Raw genomic sequence first — 20,595 nt, 5'->3', positions numbered from 1 at the left:
TGTTATTCTGCTGGTGTTTTCTTTCTTTATACACTATCACGAATATTGATAGATTTATTTAAAAAAAAATTTTTCTCACTAATTTAAAATAACAAATATTTTATATATTTTATTTGTTATTTATTATATTATTTTACCATATTATTTTTTAACAATCTCTCCGTATACCAAAACAACGCGATTCCAACTAAAAAAACAACCGACGCGCAAATATATCGATTACAATGACAGGTATCGATTACAGGTAGACAATAGAAATTTAGGAAAATTTCCTATATTCTAACAAGTGTGTTTCCTTAAGTTTTGAAAGGATTGCATACTTCTTAGTACGAATGAACTAAAATATTTTTCTATGCCAAGTGTTGTTCGTATGTATGAAAAACTGTCTATTATAAAGGAAGTCGCAATTATCATTTTATAAGAAATTTTACTAATTTTGAGGAAACTTGGTTTTAGTTCGGTTTTTGTTTATTTTTACGAATGCTTTGTTATCGGTGAATAAAATTTTCTTTTTCAGTAGTAAATTCTTATATCCAGCGAAGAAAATAGTATGAGTAAAATTCCACGCCTTATTGTAATTAATGAACTATTCCTAACTGCTTACAGTTTAGGATTTTTTTACTGAAACGAGTAAATTTTATTATTTTTCACAAAAATTTACCTTAATGGAAATAAAATGGATAAACTATATTGATGAAAATTTTTTCCTTTAGTTTCGAAGGCACTTTTTTCTGGGTGTACTGACTATATGTGCAAAACATCATCTAAATCGGTTCAGATGTAGATATAGCTCCCATATATATGTAGCGGCCGATTTTGAAAAATTTGCCTGTTATAACCTTATTTTTGACCATAGTGGTCTCATTTATTAATCAGTTCAGATTAAGATATAGCTTCCATATATATGCATTGCCCATTTTCGAAAAAATGTACTCCTTATAACTTTATTTCTGACCATTTGACCTTATTTAGTACCCAAGCTTACTCTAATTTAGCACAAGGTAACCCTCTGTGGTATCAACCAAATCTGGAAAATATCATCAAAATCGGTTCATATATATATATGCATCGCCCGTTTTTGAAAAAAATTACTCCTTATAACTTTATTTCTGACCATTTGACCTTATTTAGTACCCGATCGTACTGTAATTTAGCACAAGGTAATCTTCTGTGGTATCAACCAAATCTGGAAAATATCATCAAAATCGGTTCAGATTTAGATATAGCTCCCATATACGAGTATATGCATCGATCGATTTTCTCAAATTTGGCCATAATACTCTTATTTTTTAACCAATGTTTCTCAAATTTCAAATGTACATGTATTAGCTGATATATTCAGACGTAGCTCTTACATAAATCTAATGCCCTATTTTCGGAAATTTGGATTTATTACCACACTAATTGAGCGATTTCATCTTTTTTAACTTACTAACTCTGTAGGTTCAGAATCAACTATAGCTCCTAATATCAGACATTTCTGTTCAGATTGTGATAAAACTCCCATATACCCATCAATGTTCTTAAATATGGAAATGCGGGTTTTCCCCAAACCTGTACCATTGATACCCCACCCCTAATTCAGTAGGGGTGGTTTAGGGTATGGTATAGTCGGCCCCGCCCGAATTTCTACTTTACTCATTGTTTTTTTTTTTTTTTTTTTAAATTTGTAATACAGTGTTATTTTGGGCCTACAAATAGGTTGCAAGTATAATGTGTATTGGTCTTTTTATATGGTCTTTTTTATGAGGGTATAGACGGCTCACTTTTCATCCTTGTCGTCTGAAGACCTATGCTATGCTGTTAAAAAAATACATAAAAGAAAATCGTGTTAAACTGAGGACAACTTGGCTTTAATAAATCTGAAACAATTTATTAAGATCCACCAAAAAGTCCTTCCATGGTCATTACTTTTTACGTACATTTAAGAATACTATTTTAGAGATGCGCTTAGTTTTCAATTGGCAAGAAGTTCTTTTAAGGTTATACGGGAAAAACATTTGGCTTACGCTATTTAAGCAATACACATTTAAATGTTCTAAATATTGTTTATAAATAAACATTAAAAAAAGATTTTATTTCGAAAAAGTATTCTCACGTCTTTACTTAGAAACAATGTTGTATTTGTAGTCTGTGTAAAATTCATTATTTTAATTGATACGACTTTGAATAGCTGGATTGAGAAAGAAAATTTGTCATTGCTTTTTTAGCGACGCTTTTTTTGGTGAGTACAATACTGAAATTCTTGCTGCAAAATGCCGAAAAAGTGAATATACTGATTCGTTTTCCTGTATTAAATTTAGAGTGGAATTGCGTCTTGAACGAATGCTTAGTGTAATTCCTTGATTTATATGGGCTCCATGAGAATCCATTTTAAAGGCATTAAGTAAAGACAAAATTGGAAACGGGTAAGCTTTTCTCATAGTATATACACACAGAAAACAAATTTGTTGTGTCAACCAATACGAGTATTTTTGCCAACCGAATTATTTGGTCTCATCTACTATCAGAATATAACCGACAACATTTGTTGAAGCATCCAACTATTGTTTGGAACAACTGTTTATGTACAGTTGTTTGGACTACTAAATTTTGGTCACATTAACAGCCTAATTGGCAATAACAACCAATAAGATTTCATTCGTTTGTTAAACCAACAAAATATTTGGACAACCAAAGCTTGTGCAGTTAAAGAAAATGTCCGTTGAATTCATTTCAGTTTCTATTTTATTTTATAATAGATAAATAATTTTTGTATTAATTTTTAAGCAAAAACAATCGTGCTCTGTAGATGAAAGAAACTCAACACAAAAGAATATTTGTTATTGTCTGACTTTTATATCTGATTTGAGAAAGCCTGGTTGGGCCTCGAAATCAGCAGTTGTGGTACGTTTTCTAAATTGTTTTATTGGTGCACAGCTATTGAATTTTCAGCAGTACTCACACATGAGAAATGAAATATTTCTTTTGTCCCGGCACAATCTCGGGAATCGTCACATTTGTTAAGATATCTCTAAAAATTTTATGAAAATTAGGAGAAATCTTAATGAGTGAGTAGTATTAATGTCAATTAATTTTTAGCATACTTACCAATTAAAAATGCAGATACCGCATTTAAAAAATTACATATTACTCACACTCAGTAATTTTCAATGGCGGAATATTTGATAAAAAATTTGTATTTAATGGTTTTATATAATTAATGAAACAAAAAACAAATTATTTGTTGTCATATATTGATGTATCCATTCCAAAGTACGCTAAGTCTAAAAAGCGAATTTTACAGGAAACAAGTTCAAAGTTTTTTTTTTGGAATTTCTCAAAAACCGTATAAGATATAAATTCACTTTGTTCAGTCTTAAAATCATCTTTGTTGTAGATTTTTTTCTAGTATATACGAATTCAAAATAGTGATAATGTAACATGGCTTCAAATGACTTAGACCACTTTAGACCGAATAAAGCTTTTTGCCCTTTTTGGATAGGAAATCTTTAAAACTTTCGTCACAGGCTACATACAATATTAACCATAACTAAATTCGAACTTTTGACAGGATGCAATTCACATCAATCCGAATAAAAAACAATGAACTCCAACAAAACATATTAAGTCGACTTAGTCTACTCTGGAATGAGGACATCGATATATGCAGTCCTTTCCCTTTCCATTCCCTTTCTACCTATCAAATCTGTTAACACAACCAACATGTTTGTTAGACAGACTTTCAGTTGGGCTTGGTGACACATTTGCATAACAAATCCGTTACCACAACAGGGAGCCACCGTGGTGCAATGGTTAGCATGCCCGCCTTGCATATACAAGGTCGTGGGTTAGATTCCTGATTCGACCGAACACCAAAAAGTTTTTCAGCGGTGGATTATCCCTCCTCAGTAATGCTGGTCACATTTCTGAGGGTATCAAAGCTTCTCTAAGTGGTTTCACAACGCCGTTCGGACTCGGCTATAAAAAGGAGATCCCTTGTCATTGAGTTTAACATGGAATCGGGCAGCACACAGTGATAAGAGAGAAGTTCACCAATGTGGTATCACAATGGACTGAATAGTCTAAGTGAGCCTGATACATCGGGCTGCCATCTAACCTAACCTAACCTAACCTACCACAACAGGATGGAATAAATTGGAATAGTTGCTTACTTCAAGGTATAAATTAGACCCAAAATTTGGTCGCACTGCTATTGTATTGGTTATATTGGTTTGATGGTTTCAAACAAGAGAAATAACTAACAATTAATCCACACAATTCAAAATTGTGATTTTCCACTATCAATTTGTTGTCGTACTCGAATTCCAACCAATCATTTCTCTGGGTGTAGCAATACATTGCCAATCACAGTCACTTGTATATCGTTTACAGTAATAGAAAAAAAAACATCAAAATGAAGCTGAAACGTTCACAAAAAAAAAACGGAATGGTCACGATTTTGTGCGCGGCCGTTCACGATTTCATGAACGGCATTTGTTCGTTTTTTTCATTTGAACTGTCTTAAAATAATTGTTAAACGTTGCTATGGTAGCTCCGCTGGTGGTGTAATGTGTTAAGGCGACTGGGAATGCGTATGGTGCAGACAACACAGGTTCGAGTGACGGTAGCGGAAATCTTTTTATACCCTCCACCATAGGATGGCGGAGCCTCTAGGAGCAGCAAAATTTATCCGATCCGGTTGAAATTTGGTACATGGTGTTAGTACACATCGGTCCGTAATTACATATAGCCCCCATATAAAGCGATCCCCAGATTTGACCTCCGGAGCCCCTTGGAAGAGCAAAATTCACCCGATCCAGTTGAAATTTGGCACGTGGTTTTATTATATGGTCTCTAACAACCACGCAAGAATTGGTCTACACCCGTCTTAATTATATATAACCCCCATTTAAACCGATCCCCAGATTTGACCTCAGGAGCTATTGGAGGAGCAAAATTCATCCCACCCGGTTGAAATTTGGTACATGGTGCGCTATTATATGGCCGCTAACAACCGTGCCAAAATTGGTCCGTATCGGTCCATAGTTATATATAACCGATCCCCAAAAAATATTGTATCAAAATTTTATTTCTATAGACAATTTTGTCAAAATTTTATTACTATAGAAAATTTTGTCAAAATTTTATCACTATACCTAACAAAACTTATGATTACTGGTGGTACCTTCAACTTTTGTGGAAGTGGAAAATCGTACTCAGACTTCACATCGTTGTTGTTGCCATCAATCCCTGTAGTTGCTTTCTTCGCCGTTTTGTGGGTTGTTGAAACTTCGTTTGGCCTAATTTAAAACTGCTGCAATGTTGTTGTTGGGTGTAATTGGAATTCGGTTGTTGCTATTCTTTTGGGTACAAAAACTAATAGCTTAGCTCATATTTAAGTGAGAAGAATTCTTCAGTACCTCATTGGATTTTATTTCTATAGAAAATTTTGTAAAAATTTTGTTGCTATAGAAAATGTTGTCAAAATTTTATTTCTGTAGAAATTTTTGTCAAAATTTTGTTTTTATAGAAGATATAAAAACAAAAATTTGAATTATTTACGTATTTAATCGGCCTTTTTTGTTTAATATATATCCCGTATGGACTACACTCAAAAAAAAGTGAACTCTCTATTTCACTAAAGCCAATTTAACTTTATTTTAGTTCATGGAATTATTATGTTTGGAGAAAGTTTCCTTTACTCTAATAATGTTTTGTTTACTTTCGTTAAATTAACTAAAACCGAGGAAAAAAATATACTCAAATGAAGCATAAAGATTAACTAAATTCGTGTTTTCCACAAAATAGTTCAGAATTTCTTTAAATTTGTAAATTTTACCAAAAATGCGTCCATCATGAACTTCGTATGTCACTAAAGACATTCTTGCAATTTTGAACTCTAAGATTTTCCTTCAAACTAAAAAATTTTCTTTAACAAGTGAAAAAACTTAGTGATGTCTAATAAATTTTCTCAAATTTGTCGAAAAATATTTACTTATTTTTATGACATCGGCGTGATGCCAACGTTTGTAATACTGTTTGGTTAACATTTTCTACAAATATTCAAAATTTTCTAAAATTAACCGAAAGTTTTCTTCCTGTTGGGTTCACTGTTTTTTCAGTGTAACTTACAATTGAGAAAACGGTGTTAAGAAGTTTTAAGATACCTTGCCATCGGCAAGTGTTACCGCAACCCAAGTAATTCGATTGTGGATGATAGTCTTTAGGACAAGTTTCTATGCAATCCATGGTGGAGGGTACATAATATTCGGCCTGCCCGAACTGACGGCCGTATGTACTTGTTTTTTTTTTTTTTTTTTTTTTTAATTTTGTTTATAAATTCATAACCATTACGTTTACAGATCATGACGCTGGTTGTTGTCAGTTTGACCCCGTCTGTTCGCAGTTTCACAACACATGTGTGTTGATTCAATTTAGTGAACGGATCTTTTTGAAATGACCACGTGGTTCATGATTTTTTATATGAGTGTAGAGGTTTTGGAAACAAAAATATTTGAAAAGTTCACAAATAGCTTTAAATGCTTTATCCAATATGGAGATAATTCCATATTGCCCATCTTCGAATTTGATCTGGATTCAAACAAAAAACCAATCTTCTCTGAAATTCAACACGTTTGAAACATAATTAGTGATAAAAAACAGATAACGGCAGATCGTTATAAAAGTTTATCATAATCATAAGTATATATATATAGTTTGTATGATTGGAATTCGACATTTCTATCATTCAGTAAAAATTTATTTGGAAACACTCGAAAGCGAAGTCGTAACCAACCCGCCGTATAGCCCAGACATTGCTCCTTCTGACTACCACTCGTTCCAACCGATGACACATGACCTGGCTGATCAGGTTTTGTGTTCTTCTGAGAAAGCCCAAATTTGGGTCAATTTGCATATTGAGCAATAGAGGAGTACCCTCTTCGTCGTGGTATGAACATTTTTTAATATTAAATTATACTTTTAATTGGCCAAATTTGGGTGATATTTGTTCTGCACACCATAGAAGTTGGTAGTTATAACACTCAAAAACTTTGCAGTCGCTTTTGGAAGTTGGAAAATGTTTATATTTGATACGAAATAGAGTATCTGAAACCACATATTGATATTGCATCAGTTGGCAATTTATACCACATGTCATGTTCCTTGAAAATATTAAAAGTATAAGCAAGTGTTAGAAATTGCTTTATCGATTATAATATGAATTTTACAGCCCTCCCCACCTTAATATACGAACAACCCATGTTTTCTAGTGATACTCCAATACACGGACTTAAATAACGTACGTATGCATACACCTAGGAAAATCCCATGTTCCTTTCAATAAATGTTTTAATCCATTTAGAGTGGATACATTGTGCGTTCTATATGACCAAGAAGCTTTCAACTCAAGCGCAATTTGCGGTATTCCGACGTGAATAAATCTCATGAGCCCAAAAACCATACAAAGCAATTACGAACACCCTTGAAAGGTCATTGCGGCGTTTCCAGTGAACACGGTTGATGCGATTTATGAATATGGCCAGGAATATGGCAAACGAAGAAATGCTCACTTTGGCCAAAACTGCTTTGAATTTTAAATAAGGGTCTGGCCATTAGGGTGATTTGCTCTTTCTGTGTGTGTGTGTGTGTGTGTAGAAGCTGTTTTTGCTATTAAACTTGGGTATAAAAGAAATCAAAGTGCCACTTCGAACAAAGAAATCTTAGTGTTTTAGCATAGCAAAACAATAAGAATTTTTCTTTAGCAATCAAAAATGCCAAGTTACAAAATATTTATTTTACAATCGCTTTAACCTCGTCTATGCTCCCATTACTCCTCTATGCATAATGCTCTGGATAAATTAGGACAATATGCAGCCTTGGAAATCGAGCACATCAAAATTTTCTACAACCATATTTCGCAAATATTTTAACTGAGGTTCCTTCGAGTATTTGGCTTGGTTTAATTGAAAAATGAGTTTAATGAAACATAATTAAATTACGGAAAAATAAAACAGATGTTTACAACGACCACTTTTAAAATTGAAATAGAAAAGGTGGATAAGCTAAGAACAGAATACCGTTTAAAATCAAAGACTGATTATATTAAACATTGATGAAAGAGACAATTTTAATAACAACAAAAATATATCACCATAAATTCGGCCGTACCAAATCTCAATTAGCCACCAAAATGGACCACCATCATTTAAATTATTTACTTTGAAATAAATCTTATCATAATGGATTATATAAATATCTATGTATACCCAGCAAAAACTAGGTAACCACATCTCATTACAATAGGCATTACCAGGAGTAAAGCTGTCATTACACGTTGCATAACATTGCGGTGAGTTATAATGACTAATAATGACAAAAATAAATACTTCTCGGTAATTTTCGAATTGTTATTCTCCAATTTTTAGGCAGTTGGCTGTTAATGACTTAATAAAACAGAATAAATGTCGGTACCATTAAGTATAATTATTCACATAATTGAGCATTAAAAAATCAACAAGTATATATGGCAGTAAGTTCGGCCAGGCCGAATCTTATGTACCCTCCACCATGGATTGCGTAGAAACTTCTACGAAAGTCTGTCATCCACAATCGAATTACTTGGGTTGTGGGAATACTTAAAAATTCTTAACATCGTCTTCTAAATTGTAAGTTAGTCCATACACAGAAAAAAATTTCACGAAAATTTTTCCAATTAAAATCTTAATTGAGTTTTAAAAAATATTCAATTAAAAATTTAATTGATTCAACAAATTTTTTAATTGAAATAAAAATCAATCACACAAATTAATAGTATCAATTAAATATTTAATTGGATCAATTAATTTTTTAATTGACTGTCAATTAATTTTTTAATTGATACTATCAATTCTGTGATTGAAGACATTTCAATTAAAAAATTAATTGGATCAATTAATTTCGTGATTGAATCAGAAAAAAAATTTTTTGTGTGTACGTGGTATATATTAGACAAAAACGGTATGTATAGGTAAGTCTACAAATAATTACACAGAAAGAAAAGTCTATTGTAAAATTGAGGCTAAAATGAACTAATATTTATTGCAAACATTATATTTTGTTTTAGATCGTTTTTAAAATTTTGTAAGAAATTTTCCCAGTCCAATGATTTTTTCTTTATTCCAAGTATGTCTCAAAAATTTTACGAACTAAATGGCAGTAAAATTTTAATCGCATACAAACAGAAGAAGTTTTTCGTACACTTCTCAAAAATAGTAAGAATGAACTACAGTGTGGTTAAAATGGGAATCATCTGGCGCTTACGATTTTTTCTTTATTTTTAGTTCATTTTTCTTTTCGAGGAAGATGAATTTCGTAAATGGTAATTAAAAATCCAAAAATATCGGAAAATTTTTGTTAGTTTAATGAATCTCAAAATTTGGAATACAATTTAGGTCAATTTTCGCATAGTTCGAGATAGATAGTTCATTTTTCCCATAATGTAGTTTACTTTTTTTTCTGTGTACGAATCGATATGGACTTTTGCACGGTACTTAGAGAGCCAACATTGAAATATGGGGTTCGCTTATATGGGGGCTATATACAATTATGAACTTGATATGGACCAATTTTTGTGTGATTGGAAATCGATTTATCTGTGGGCTGTATATAACTATAGACCGATATGGACCTAGTTAGACATGGTTGTTAACGGCCATATACTAGCACAATGTACCAAATTTCAACTGACTCGGATGAAATTTGCTCCTCCACGAGGCTCCAAAACCAAATCTCGGGATCGGTTTATATAGGGGATATATATAATTATGGACTGATATGGACCAATACCTGCATGGTTGTTAGAGACCATATACTAACACCACGTACCAAATTTTAATCAGATCGGATGAATTTTGCTTTTCCAAGAGGCTCCGGAGGTCCAATTTGGGGATCGGTTTATATGCCTTTGAAGCCATATATTAACACCATGTACCAAATTTCAACTGAATCAGATGAATTTTGCTCTTCCACGAGGCTCCGGAGGATAAATCTGGGGATCGGTTCATATGGTGGCTACATATAATTATGGACCGATGTGGACCAATTCCTGCATGGTAGTTAGAGACAATATACATACACCACGTACCAAATTTCAACCGACTCGGATGAATTTTGCTCTTCCACGAGGCTCCGGAGGTCAAATCTGGGCATCGGTTTATATGGGGGCTATATATAATTATGAACCGATATGGACCAATTTTTGCACAGTTGTTAGAGACCATATACTTACACCATGTACTAAATTTCAGCCGGATAGGATGAAATTTGCTTATTTTAGAGGTTCCGCAAGCCAAATCTGGGGATCGGTTTATATGGGGGCTATATATAATTATGGATCGATGTGGACGGTTGTTAGAGACCATATACTAATACCATGTACCAAATTTCAGCCGGATCGGCTGAAATTTGCTTCTTCCGCAAGCCAAATCTGGGGATCGGTTTATGTGGCGGCTATACGTAAAAGTGGACCGATATGGCCCATTTGCAATACCATCCGACCTACATCAATAAAAACTACTTGTGCCAAGTTTCAAGCCGATAGCTTGTTTCGTTCGGAAGTTAGCGTGATTTCAACAGACAGACGGACGGACGGACATGCTTAGATCGACTCAGAATTTCACCACGAACCAGGATATTTATACTTTATGGGGTCTTAGAGCAATATTTCGATGTGTTACAAACGGAATGACAAAGTAAATATACCCCCATCCTATGGTGGAGGGTAAAAAATGAGAAAGTGCCAATTTTGTTATTTTATATCTAGATCTAACTTTGTGCTAGAAAGTTTGAAAATTGTAATTAGCTGGAAATCTGGCCAGATTTGACTTTAATTCTGCTATGTTTGCTATATATTAGCTTGATATTAGTATAAATTAATTATCATTTCAATTTTTATACGATCTAATTGGACATGAAGATTGGAATTTGTGTTATTATGTTATTGAAAAGAAATTTCCAGATACCGATCCACATAAGTCTGACTATACATATGTGCCAACGACGGCTAACTCGAAATTCCATAGCTTCAGTATAGATCTGGCGGAGGGAGACGATTTATTTTCAGTCTTCATCTTATAGAGAAAATTATTCTTTTCAAATTGAACTATTTTTCCCCAATACTTTGAATCATTTTCCCATATACATATATACAATCCCTTATGTCCTGTTTCTGTATACCCTGAAAAAAAAAGCATGTCCGGTTCCAAAGATTTTGTCTTTACTTTAAAAATTTTGGTATTGATTCCTAGCCAAAGAAGCGGAGAATACAAGTGAGGATACTTTTAAGAAACAATTCTCTTTTGAATTTGTGTTTTTGCTTCTAGGAAGCAATTTTTAATTTTACGCTTTTTCACTTTTTTTCCTCATATGCTATCAAAGTCCTTTAAAAACGAATTAAAGATAACTTAATTTTCCAAATTAAGACTCGACTTCCAATAGAAATTATGCGATTTTTCAAGTCAAAAACGTCTTTAAAATAAAGTATTGAAAAACATGTCCTATATTTGAACGATTTTTTGCTTTGTAGTCAAGATGGAAAAAGACAACAAATTTAAAGACAATTTGAATAAATTTAAAGAATTTTCCTGAATTATTAAAGTCAAGTTGACCTTAGCCCAAAAATTTGTTCTTTCATATTATGATAGCCATTTTTAAGTCAAATCACTTAATTATGAGGACAATACGAGTTCATTGAAAAGTTTATAGACTTTTGGACAAGGAAAAAAACTTTATATTATAGAAATGCGTCTCCTATGCTATGCAAAATTTGCATTCGTATTATAAAGACCTGAAATCTTTGACCTCACGACAATATTTTTTCAGTGTATCGAACGAAAACCCATTCGAAAGAAAGGCAGTCACTCGAATGCGAATGAATTTGGGTTTCACTATTTTTGACAGTTCGATTCGTTTATATGAGAATACATTCATTATCAAAAATGAGCATTTTCAAATTTTTGACCTAAGAATTCATTAAAATGTTAACAATTTATCAATCATTTATCACTCGTCAACAAAATATGAAATGACCTGCTTTTCGACATAGAGGAACCAACATTTTCTTTCGTTTGGAATACGAAAAAAAGCTTTCGTTCGACATACAGGAACAGGATATTAATTCGTCCTATGAACATCTCTGTCTTCGTTTGCCTATGTCAGTTACGGCCATTTTCATGTAGCTCCGTTAGGCTTTAACTGCCAGTTAACAGAAAGAAAAATGGAAATATCTTTTCTCCGGTTAACTTTATCTGAAAAATTTTCAGCAGTTAAGTTTCTAACTGGCATATGGAATATATACGCAAGATGACAGATATGTAGATATCACGGTTTAAAAGTTCGTTAGCTGACGTAGCACTAACGGAGCTTCACGAAAATGGGGGTTAGAAACTTAATTTCTGAAAAATTTTCAGTTAATGTTATTCGGAGAGATGAGAAGAATTGCAATACACATTCTGTTAACTGGTAGTTATGAATTCGTAACCACAACATTTTTATGAAAGCTGGATCGTTTTGAAACGTGAACGCATTTCAAAGTGTATACGAAACCGGTTATTTTCAACCAATCAATAATTGTGGATAGTTAAACTTCACGAAAATCTTTTTTAACGTTACACTAAATTTCTAATCATAGGCCATGTCCCTTATTTTTGTTAGTTTCCTTTTTGATCTACTACTTCTACGAGTATTGTTTTATGGTTGTTTAGGCCAATGGCTAAATTTTCTCATCCAGCTGTCTGCAATAAATCCTTTATTTTGCTAACTTAAGCGAGGCATATGCCAAGGAAAATATTCTGTGGTTTGAGAAATAATGTTCGAATTTTCGGAACAAATACACATACCAGTCGCATTTATCAAAATATTTCCAAATCGAACATTCGTCATTGAACAAAAACAGAAAACTTTGTACAATTTCCAGTATTTGCACAAATCCCATGTATATTTGTCGAGCAAGTTTTCACTTGCATCGTAAATCTTTCCGGAGGGGATAAACACAACCACCCATAATACGCACAATTGACAAAAGGAACGTTTTGAAAAACTATTTTGGTTTTCTTCTCCATTTTTGTTTTGCTCTCTACCATTTTAGTTCCGAAACAAGTGCTTATGGATCGCTACGAAACGGAAGTTGAAGCTGATGAACCAGAAGACTTTGAGGGTGATGTTAATGATTTGTACGATGATGAATTGTTCTACAAAGAGTCAGAGGCAATTCCGAAATTGTACAGCAACACAACAGTGCCGGCGGCACGCAACAATGGCAGCATCTCGCTTAATGGGACCTACAATGCAGCGACAAGTGTTAATAGAGCCAATAACGCCACTTTGGGTATGTACGAGGGTGATGTGGGTGGTGTTAATCCTGTAATGACGCACAGTGCCGACATGAGTCTGGAAGGTAATTAAACACGACTTCCATTCCATTGGAAATGGGGAGCTTGGTATGAGTGTGTATGTGTGTGTGTGTGTGTGTGTGTGGTAGAAATTGCAAACCAAAGAGCCCGAGTGCAGTGGCAAGCTGCCACCAGTCATGACTGAATTTAACAAATGGCATTGCAATTAAGTAAAGGATTTATTGCTCTGTCCTTCCATGCTTAGGAAAGAGTAGCGTGCTATAGAGTCCGAACTCTTTGGTTTGCTCTACAAAAAACGATTTCGACCAAACTCCCCAAAAAAACAAGAACATGAACCAAACAGAAAAGTTTGTGGTCATATTTCTTACCATATTTTTTGTGTTCTCTTTTTCTTTTATGCTCCAATTTTCTTTTTGTTGCGTTCTTGCTTGGAAATGTTTTCTCGGCCCATATGCAGACGACCAGGAACGGTTGTTTGTTTATCTGCTGACCGCTGGTTCGTTGGGTGTCATACTCTGCATAGTGGCTATTGCGGTTAGATTGGTGGTCCTCAAACGCCATGATAGTGCAACTGACACTCATTCAAACTCGTCCGGCAAAGGAGGCGCCGCTCCTGGTGGCGGTGGTGGTGCCTGTTCGGGAGGGATAGCGGGTGTCGAAGGAGTCGCTGAGACTACAATACCCAACGGTTTCAACGACACCATTTCCGAAGTAGATGCTGACATCGATTTGCAAACACCAATTCCGGTGCCAAGTGTGTCAAAGAACGAGGTAAGCAAGTGGCCAAAAGCCAGCCAACCCACAAGTCCCACTGCTAGCAACATCTTTGCGCTGGCCTACTCAATTTCATTTCCAACGTTCGTCCGTACGGGTGTTTTATTTATTTGAATGTTGTTATTTTTTGTTTTCCATCCATGCCCGTACGTTTATGAGTTTGTTGGGCATAAATTTGTCCGATTCGATGTGAGTTTCGTTGACTCTGCGGTTGCCATAAATTTCATGAATTTCTTTCTCTATTTTCTTTGTTGTTCTTGCCCAGAATTATATAAGCTATACGCCTGCCACAAATCTCTATGGAACATTAGGTCCCGGCAATACCATGATGTCACATAGCAGTACAACGGGCTCCATGCTGCCCGGAATGATAAGCAATACCACCATTATGTGCGGACCCAGACAGTCTCCCGATATTCTCGGTATATCGCCACAATCGTATGCACCAACAAGTTGTACGAATACCGGGACGACAACCCTTGGAGGTATCCTGACACCTGCTATTGTTATTGGAGCTGGTGGAGCATCTGTTGTGAGTTCGGGCAATAATGTCATAGGTAAGTTGTCATGGGATGAAGGATTTGAAAATGCCACACCCACTAGTTAAGGTCATCAATAATTGCGATATGTGAGTAAAACTGCAAATAATACAATTCAAAGTCAAGACCTAGACAATGGGAACTAGGTTATGGACTATCATCCATAACCATCGCCCGCAAATGAAAATTTCTATTACATATAAATATTTTCAGTCACCACAATTTAGCATAATATGTTAATTACAACCATCTTTTGAATGAATCAAATAAATAAAAACGTAAAGAAGAAAATGTAACAGCTTAAAACTCAGTTGAACCAATAATCGATTGTCACCACACATTGACTAGAAATCCCAATTGATCTAAAAACCTTACCGTTTGGGCTAAGTTGACTGAGATTAGGTTTCTATTTGGCATATATGTATGTATATAAGTTATATGTATGTATATAAGAAAGTTATTTCGGTGTCTCCACATATGCGCACTGTCCCGTCCTTTCACCCATCTTCGATCCATCGGTGTAGCAGTTATCTCCCTCATCTGTTCTGGGGTCCTGTTCTCACAGGCCCATCTCACGTATACGATCATGCATTGTTGCGACATCTGCCGTCTACCTTATTATTTTTTGATTAGTCGCGATTCGCGTTTCCATACATTCTCCCAACATATTCAATCTCATCGCAGCCATGGCTAAGAGTTTAATTTGAATCCCAGTCCGGTATTGCCTCCAGATGACGTGGTCTTCATTACCCCAGTTATGCCAAGTCAACATGTCCGTTGTAAAATTTATATGTTGCACTTCCTCTCCTGTGATGTCCATCAGACTACCGACGCGTATGTACTTATTACGCTCTCATATATCTAGTGCGTCACCTTTGGATTCAGCCTCCGTTTAGACATGGTTTTCATTGCCCCAGTTAAGGTCAAGTCAACATGAACGTTGGACCCGTTGTAAAATTTGTATTTTGCACTTCCTCTCCTGTGATGTCGTCCAGACTTCTGACGTGTATGGCTTTATTACGCTCTCATATATTCAGTGCGTCACCTTTGGATTCAGGCTCCGTTTAGAGCCCACCGCTCTGCTACACAGTGCCTAACATAAGTAAGCTTTCTCAGTCCTCTCTTTGATGTGGTTTTTACAATTCAATTTCCTGTCTAAGGTTACTCCTAAGTACATTATTTTTATCAGCTTCTGGTATGGTCTAATCAAAAAACTAGGTTCGATATTTTGGGCAATTAAGTCCTTCTAGTGAATAGGGATAATTCTGTCTTCTTCGGGTTAATATTCCGGGCCCTGTGTCTAGTCCAGACTACAGAATCTGTTAGGATCCGCCGCAGCAGAATTATTATAACATCATCTGAATAACAGAACAATTCAAATCCCTCCTTAGCTACAATCTTGAGTAGATCGTGTATAGTTGTTACCCACAATAGTGGCGATAGTATACCAAGTGGAGTTCCTCGCCCTACATTGGCCGTTATGATCACCTAGTTTTTTTTTTATTTATTTATTGATCATTAATATAAGCTTGTGTACAATAGTATACTAGGATATATACATATTTAAAGAGATTAGTCTTAGCGACTTTGCAACTTGAATATTTACAAAAAATTTTGATATTATAATCAACAGTTTATAAATGAATAAACGATCGAAGGAAAAAGCGCAAAAAACCTTACAAACATCACCCAGTTTGCGCTCTATTCCTTAGCATATGTGGTATCACAATGGACTGAATAGTCTAAGTGAGCCTGATACATCGGGCTGCCACCTAACCTAACTTAGCATATGGGCTATTCAATCTTTGGAAGATCTGGTCACTTGTCACTACTATTAGTTCGCTAATTTTGCAGCAGAATTAAAAATATATTTTTTGTTTCTCTTTGAACGAATGATTTATCTCATTCATTACATAAAATAATTGCAGATTCGCAGATATACAAAATACTACTTTAGAAACTTTTTCTAGCTAGTTCAAATTACTTGTCGTGTGCGATATCACTACTTCCCCTTCTTCCGATTCTTGCTCTGTATTTCACTTATTACCAAAAATTAGTAGAAATCCATTCTGGTGTTGTGGCTGAAAATGAACATTAAATAGTTGACGTCTCATAACTAAACATTTTAAGAATTATAGTTTTAATAGGATTGTCATCTGGTGTGTTTGTAAATTTTTTCATTTGTCCGCTTTTTTTATACCCTAAACCATATAGTGGTCTGGGTATAATAAGTTTGATCGGCCAAAAAATGTGCCTACCAGAAATATTGATTTTAGACCCCATAAAATATATACCGATCGACTCAGAATCACCTCCTGAGTCGATCTAGCGCTTGGTGTCCGTCCGTCCGTCTGTCCATGCATTTGTTGTTCACAGGATTCGGGTCGCAATTATTAACCGATTTGGATGAAATTTGGTACAGAGTGTTTTTTGGGCACAAGGAGCCATATTTATGCATCGCTCGATTTTGTCATATTTGGCCATTATACTCTTATTTATTAACCTAACATATGTTATTCAAATTTCAAATTTTGATGTACTAGCTGGTCGTATTTAGACTTACATGTAGCTCCTACATAAATCTATTGCCCTATTTGCAGAAATTTGGATTTATTACCCACAACTAATTTACCGATTTCCTCTTTTTTAATAATGAACTCAATATTAGTGGCATACTAACTCTTTTGCTGCAAAATAAACTATAGCTCCTAATATTAGACATTTCTGCTCAGATTGTGACAAGACACCCATAAACATGTACACCCCTTTATGTTCTCCAAAACCTATACCAATGATACCCCACAAATGCTTATGTTTACTAATTCAGTAGGGGTGGTTTAGGGTATGATATAGTCGGCCCCGCCCGACTTTCTACTTTACTCACTTGTTTTTTTTTTTTTGTAAACGAATTTAAACGAAACCGTTTCCTTATATGTACCGTTTCCTTTAGCTACTGTAGTAGCAGTTCACCCGTAAATAGGTCTAAAGCCATTAAAGTCGTAAAAAGTACAAGAGCTTATCGTTGCACAAAAAAGATTGGACTCCAAATAGGCAATAATGGGTCCAATCCCAGTTTCGTCTCAACACCAATCTCCTCCCGGTAATGCATATATTTCTGACTCAGCTTTCACACGTGCGGTGACACTTCGTTAAGCTCAGCATACAAACAAAGAAAAACTACCTTCCTCTGCAACGAAATTTTTAGACAAACGAAATTCCTCCTTCATATAAAGTATTTTCTGTCAATTAAATCCGAACTTTTGACAAGAGGGAGGCCCCATGGAGGGAGGCACAAGGTCGTGGGTTATATTCCTGCTTCGATCGAACACCAAAAAGTTTTTCAGCGGTGGATTATCCCCCCTCAGTAATTCTGGTGAGATTTCTGAGGGTTTCAAAGCTTCTCTAAGTGGTTTCACTGCAATGTGGAATGCCGTTCAAAACATCAAAAGAAACATCATTTATCTACAATTTCGTTTCTCACAAAAGAAAATTCTTATTCCAATGTAGGAACGGGCACTCATTGTTAACAAAGACATTCACCATCACCTCGTTACGCTCAATGTGTCCTCAACAACAGACAGCCGATGTACTCCATCTAACTTTAACCACACCGTGTAAATTTCTCATTAACTTTGTGTTATTCCAGGATATCCCCTAATCACCGTCTCGATAGAAGCCACATTAATTTAATTTGATATTGAGGTTTAATTCCATTATTCAAGTTGTTTTATTGATAACCATTTTATTGATAGGAAATGTGGACATTACTTTCAAACTGCTAATGATTAATCAATTAAAATTACACCCTCTCCTAAATAGGATCCTGTTTGTGTGTTTTTTATTGGATGCTTTTATGCGAATTCATCAATCACCCCCAAGACTAACGCCAATGAAGTTCCCAGTCTACCCAATTAGTTTGGAATTGTAAAATAAAAAGAAATTAAAGGCTGCCATGTTAGGAGCACACTCATACAAATCCTTCCGGGGGCAAATGGTAAATCCATTTACTAACAATTTTCCATTGAATCGCATTGCGGTTATGGATCATAATCGCTCTTATTGGGGCTCTTATTCACTTTTGATTTCGAAACAATCAAGTTAATAACTTCCATTTAACTTCTTGTGGTATTCGAGGATGCCAGAGGGTAATATTGCGGAATGCCTGAACTTCCTGACAGAGCCCTTAGCTTTTATTTATAGCCAGCAATGTTTTTGTGAAATCAACACATTTGCCTTTAATTATTGCTTTCTTTTGTTTCTCTCAATAGGTACCGTGGTTCCCATAACATCTCTGGCACAATATACCACAGCACCAACATTCCGTTCCGGCTACATCCTCAACAGTGACAGTGTGATACAGAGACCCGGTAACATAGGCACACCACCAACTTCAATGGCAGGTGCAGAAGCCGCTTACCTGGGACACCAGTACCAGCAACAGCAACTACAACAACCGAATCCATTGTCAATGCAAACAACTGGCGGCAGTGTGCTATCACCAGCGACAGCAACTCTGAGGCGAATGAAGCAATCAGCCTCAACAGCAGCATCAGCCACAGCTTCACCACCGCATGTCCTGCAACAATCCATTGTACCCGGATCGATATCAACGTACGATGGCATAGCCCCACGCACCCTATCCACCGGTGTAGCAGTGAATTCGCAATTCTATTATGAATGACAGACCGTCTTGGAAAATCCTAACAAAGAGCACAGCAGTCCCGCATATACCATCGCCGCCACTACCTCCGATGGGATAAAGAACTCCCCTACCGGATTTGCGGAACCAGGAGGTGGTGGTAGAAGTAAAACTACAACATCAGATCCATTGTAAATCCGAGGGCCATGGACAGCCATTGCACCGTAACCATAAAATATCGATTGAATTGATAATAAAGTGGTGCTGACTGGGACACACACACACCATCTCTATTCTGTCAATTTCTACGAATTGGGATTGTTGTTTTACCTAATGGAACAATGGAATGGGCAAACAATATCACAAGTACACAACAACCGAGAACAAACACACGCACACGAGAACAATACTTTCCAACTACAGAGCAAAGAACAAGTGAGCCAATTGAAATCGTACCAAATAAGACCCACTTCCGCTGTCTTCCATACGAGCCCCTGTCGTGAGCAAGTAAACCACGACAATCGCAGCTCTCACAATGCCAATTGAGATACATCTTCGACTAGAGTTGGATACCACCACCATTGTCGTGTTAACAACTTTAGAGTGAACGTATATTTTTTCTAATATGGACGAGCTTCCGGTAATGTAAATAGGTATAAAATCAACTATGTATAAGTAAATAATAACAATAAGGAATAATAGTGACACACACACATAAGTATCCAGTTTATATGAAATAATTCAATGGTTACATACGAAGCCATCTGTATAATACATACTCATACATACATACATACTTTTACATTTCTTCCGTATGCCAATGGTCATATTTCTAAGGATTATGTAGTGCACTGAGAAAAAATAATATGTTTTTCGTGATAAACAAAGAGTCCATCACTCGCTGTTGTAAGATAAGTCTTCAAAGAAATAAATCAACTTCAGTTTTTTGGATCCCGACATTTATCCAAATTAAACCCACATTTTACGGTTGCTATAGGAACAAATCTATTCTCTTTCTTTTGGGAGAAAAATTTGAAAATAATTTTACTTATTTTGTAACTAAATTGCAGGACTCATCGCAAGACATAAATAATTTTCAAAAGATTTGATTTTAATAATTTTACTTATTTTTAGAACTTTTTTTAGAAACCTTAATTTTTTTTAAATTACAAAATATGTTGTAGTATATATGAATTTCGTTAATGGCACTAAAAAACCAAAAAAAAATTCGTAATTAAAACTTTTTCAGAGTACCCTACTTTAAGTAAAAATC

At 35.2% G+C, this 20,595-nt stretch overlaps 1 protein-coding gene across 1 annotated transcript in view; it reads left to right on the top strand.

Moving 5' to 3' along the window:
* Positions 1-19,501, top strand: part of LOC142226967 (uncharacterized) — a 65,321-nt gene extending 45,820 nt beyond the window's left edge. The window contains exons 7-11 of the mRNA XM_075297249.1: positions 13,106-13,414; positions 13,828-13,986; positions 14,035-14,141; positions 14,410-14,686; positions 18,952-19,501. Of these exons, the coding sequence (XP_075153364.1) occupies positions 13,106-13,414; positions 13,828-13,986; positions 14,035-14,141; positions 14,410-14,686; positions 18,952-19,364 (1,265 nt within the window). The 3' untranslated portion in view covers positions 19,365-19,501. The remainder of the gene's footprint in view (positions 1-13,105; positions 13,415-13,827; positions 13,987-14,034; positions 14,142-14,409; positions 14,687-18,951) is intronic.
* The last annotated feature ends 1,094 nt before the right edge of the window (positions 19,502-20,595 follow it).

Source organism: Haematobia irritans, chromosome 1 (assembly GCF_050003625.1).
Source record: "Haematobia irritans isolate KBUSLIRL chromosome 1, ASM5000362v1, whole genome shotgun sequence".
NCBI classification, from domain to species: domain Eukaryota; kingdom Metazoa; phylum Arthropoda; class Insecta; order Diptera; family Muscidae; genus Haematobia; species Haematobia irritans.
The sequence above is the reverse complement of the archived record's forward strand: the minus strand, read 5'-3'. Positions and strand labels throughout refer to the sequence as shown.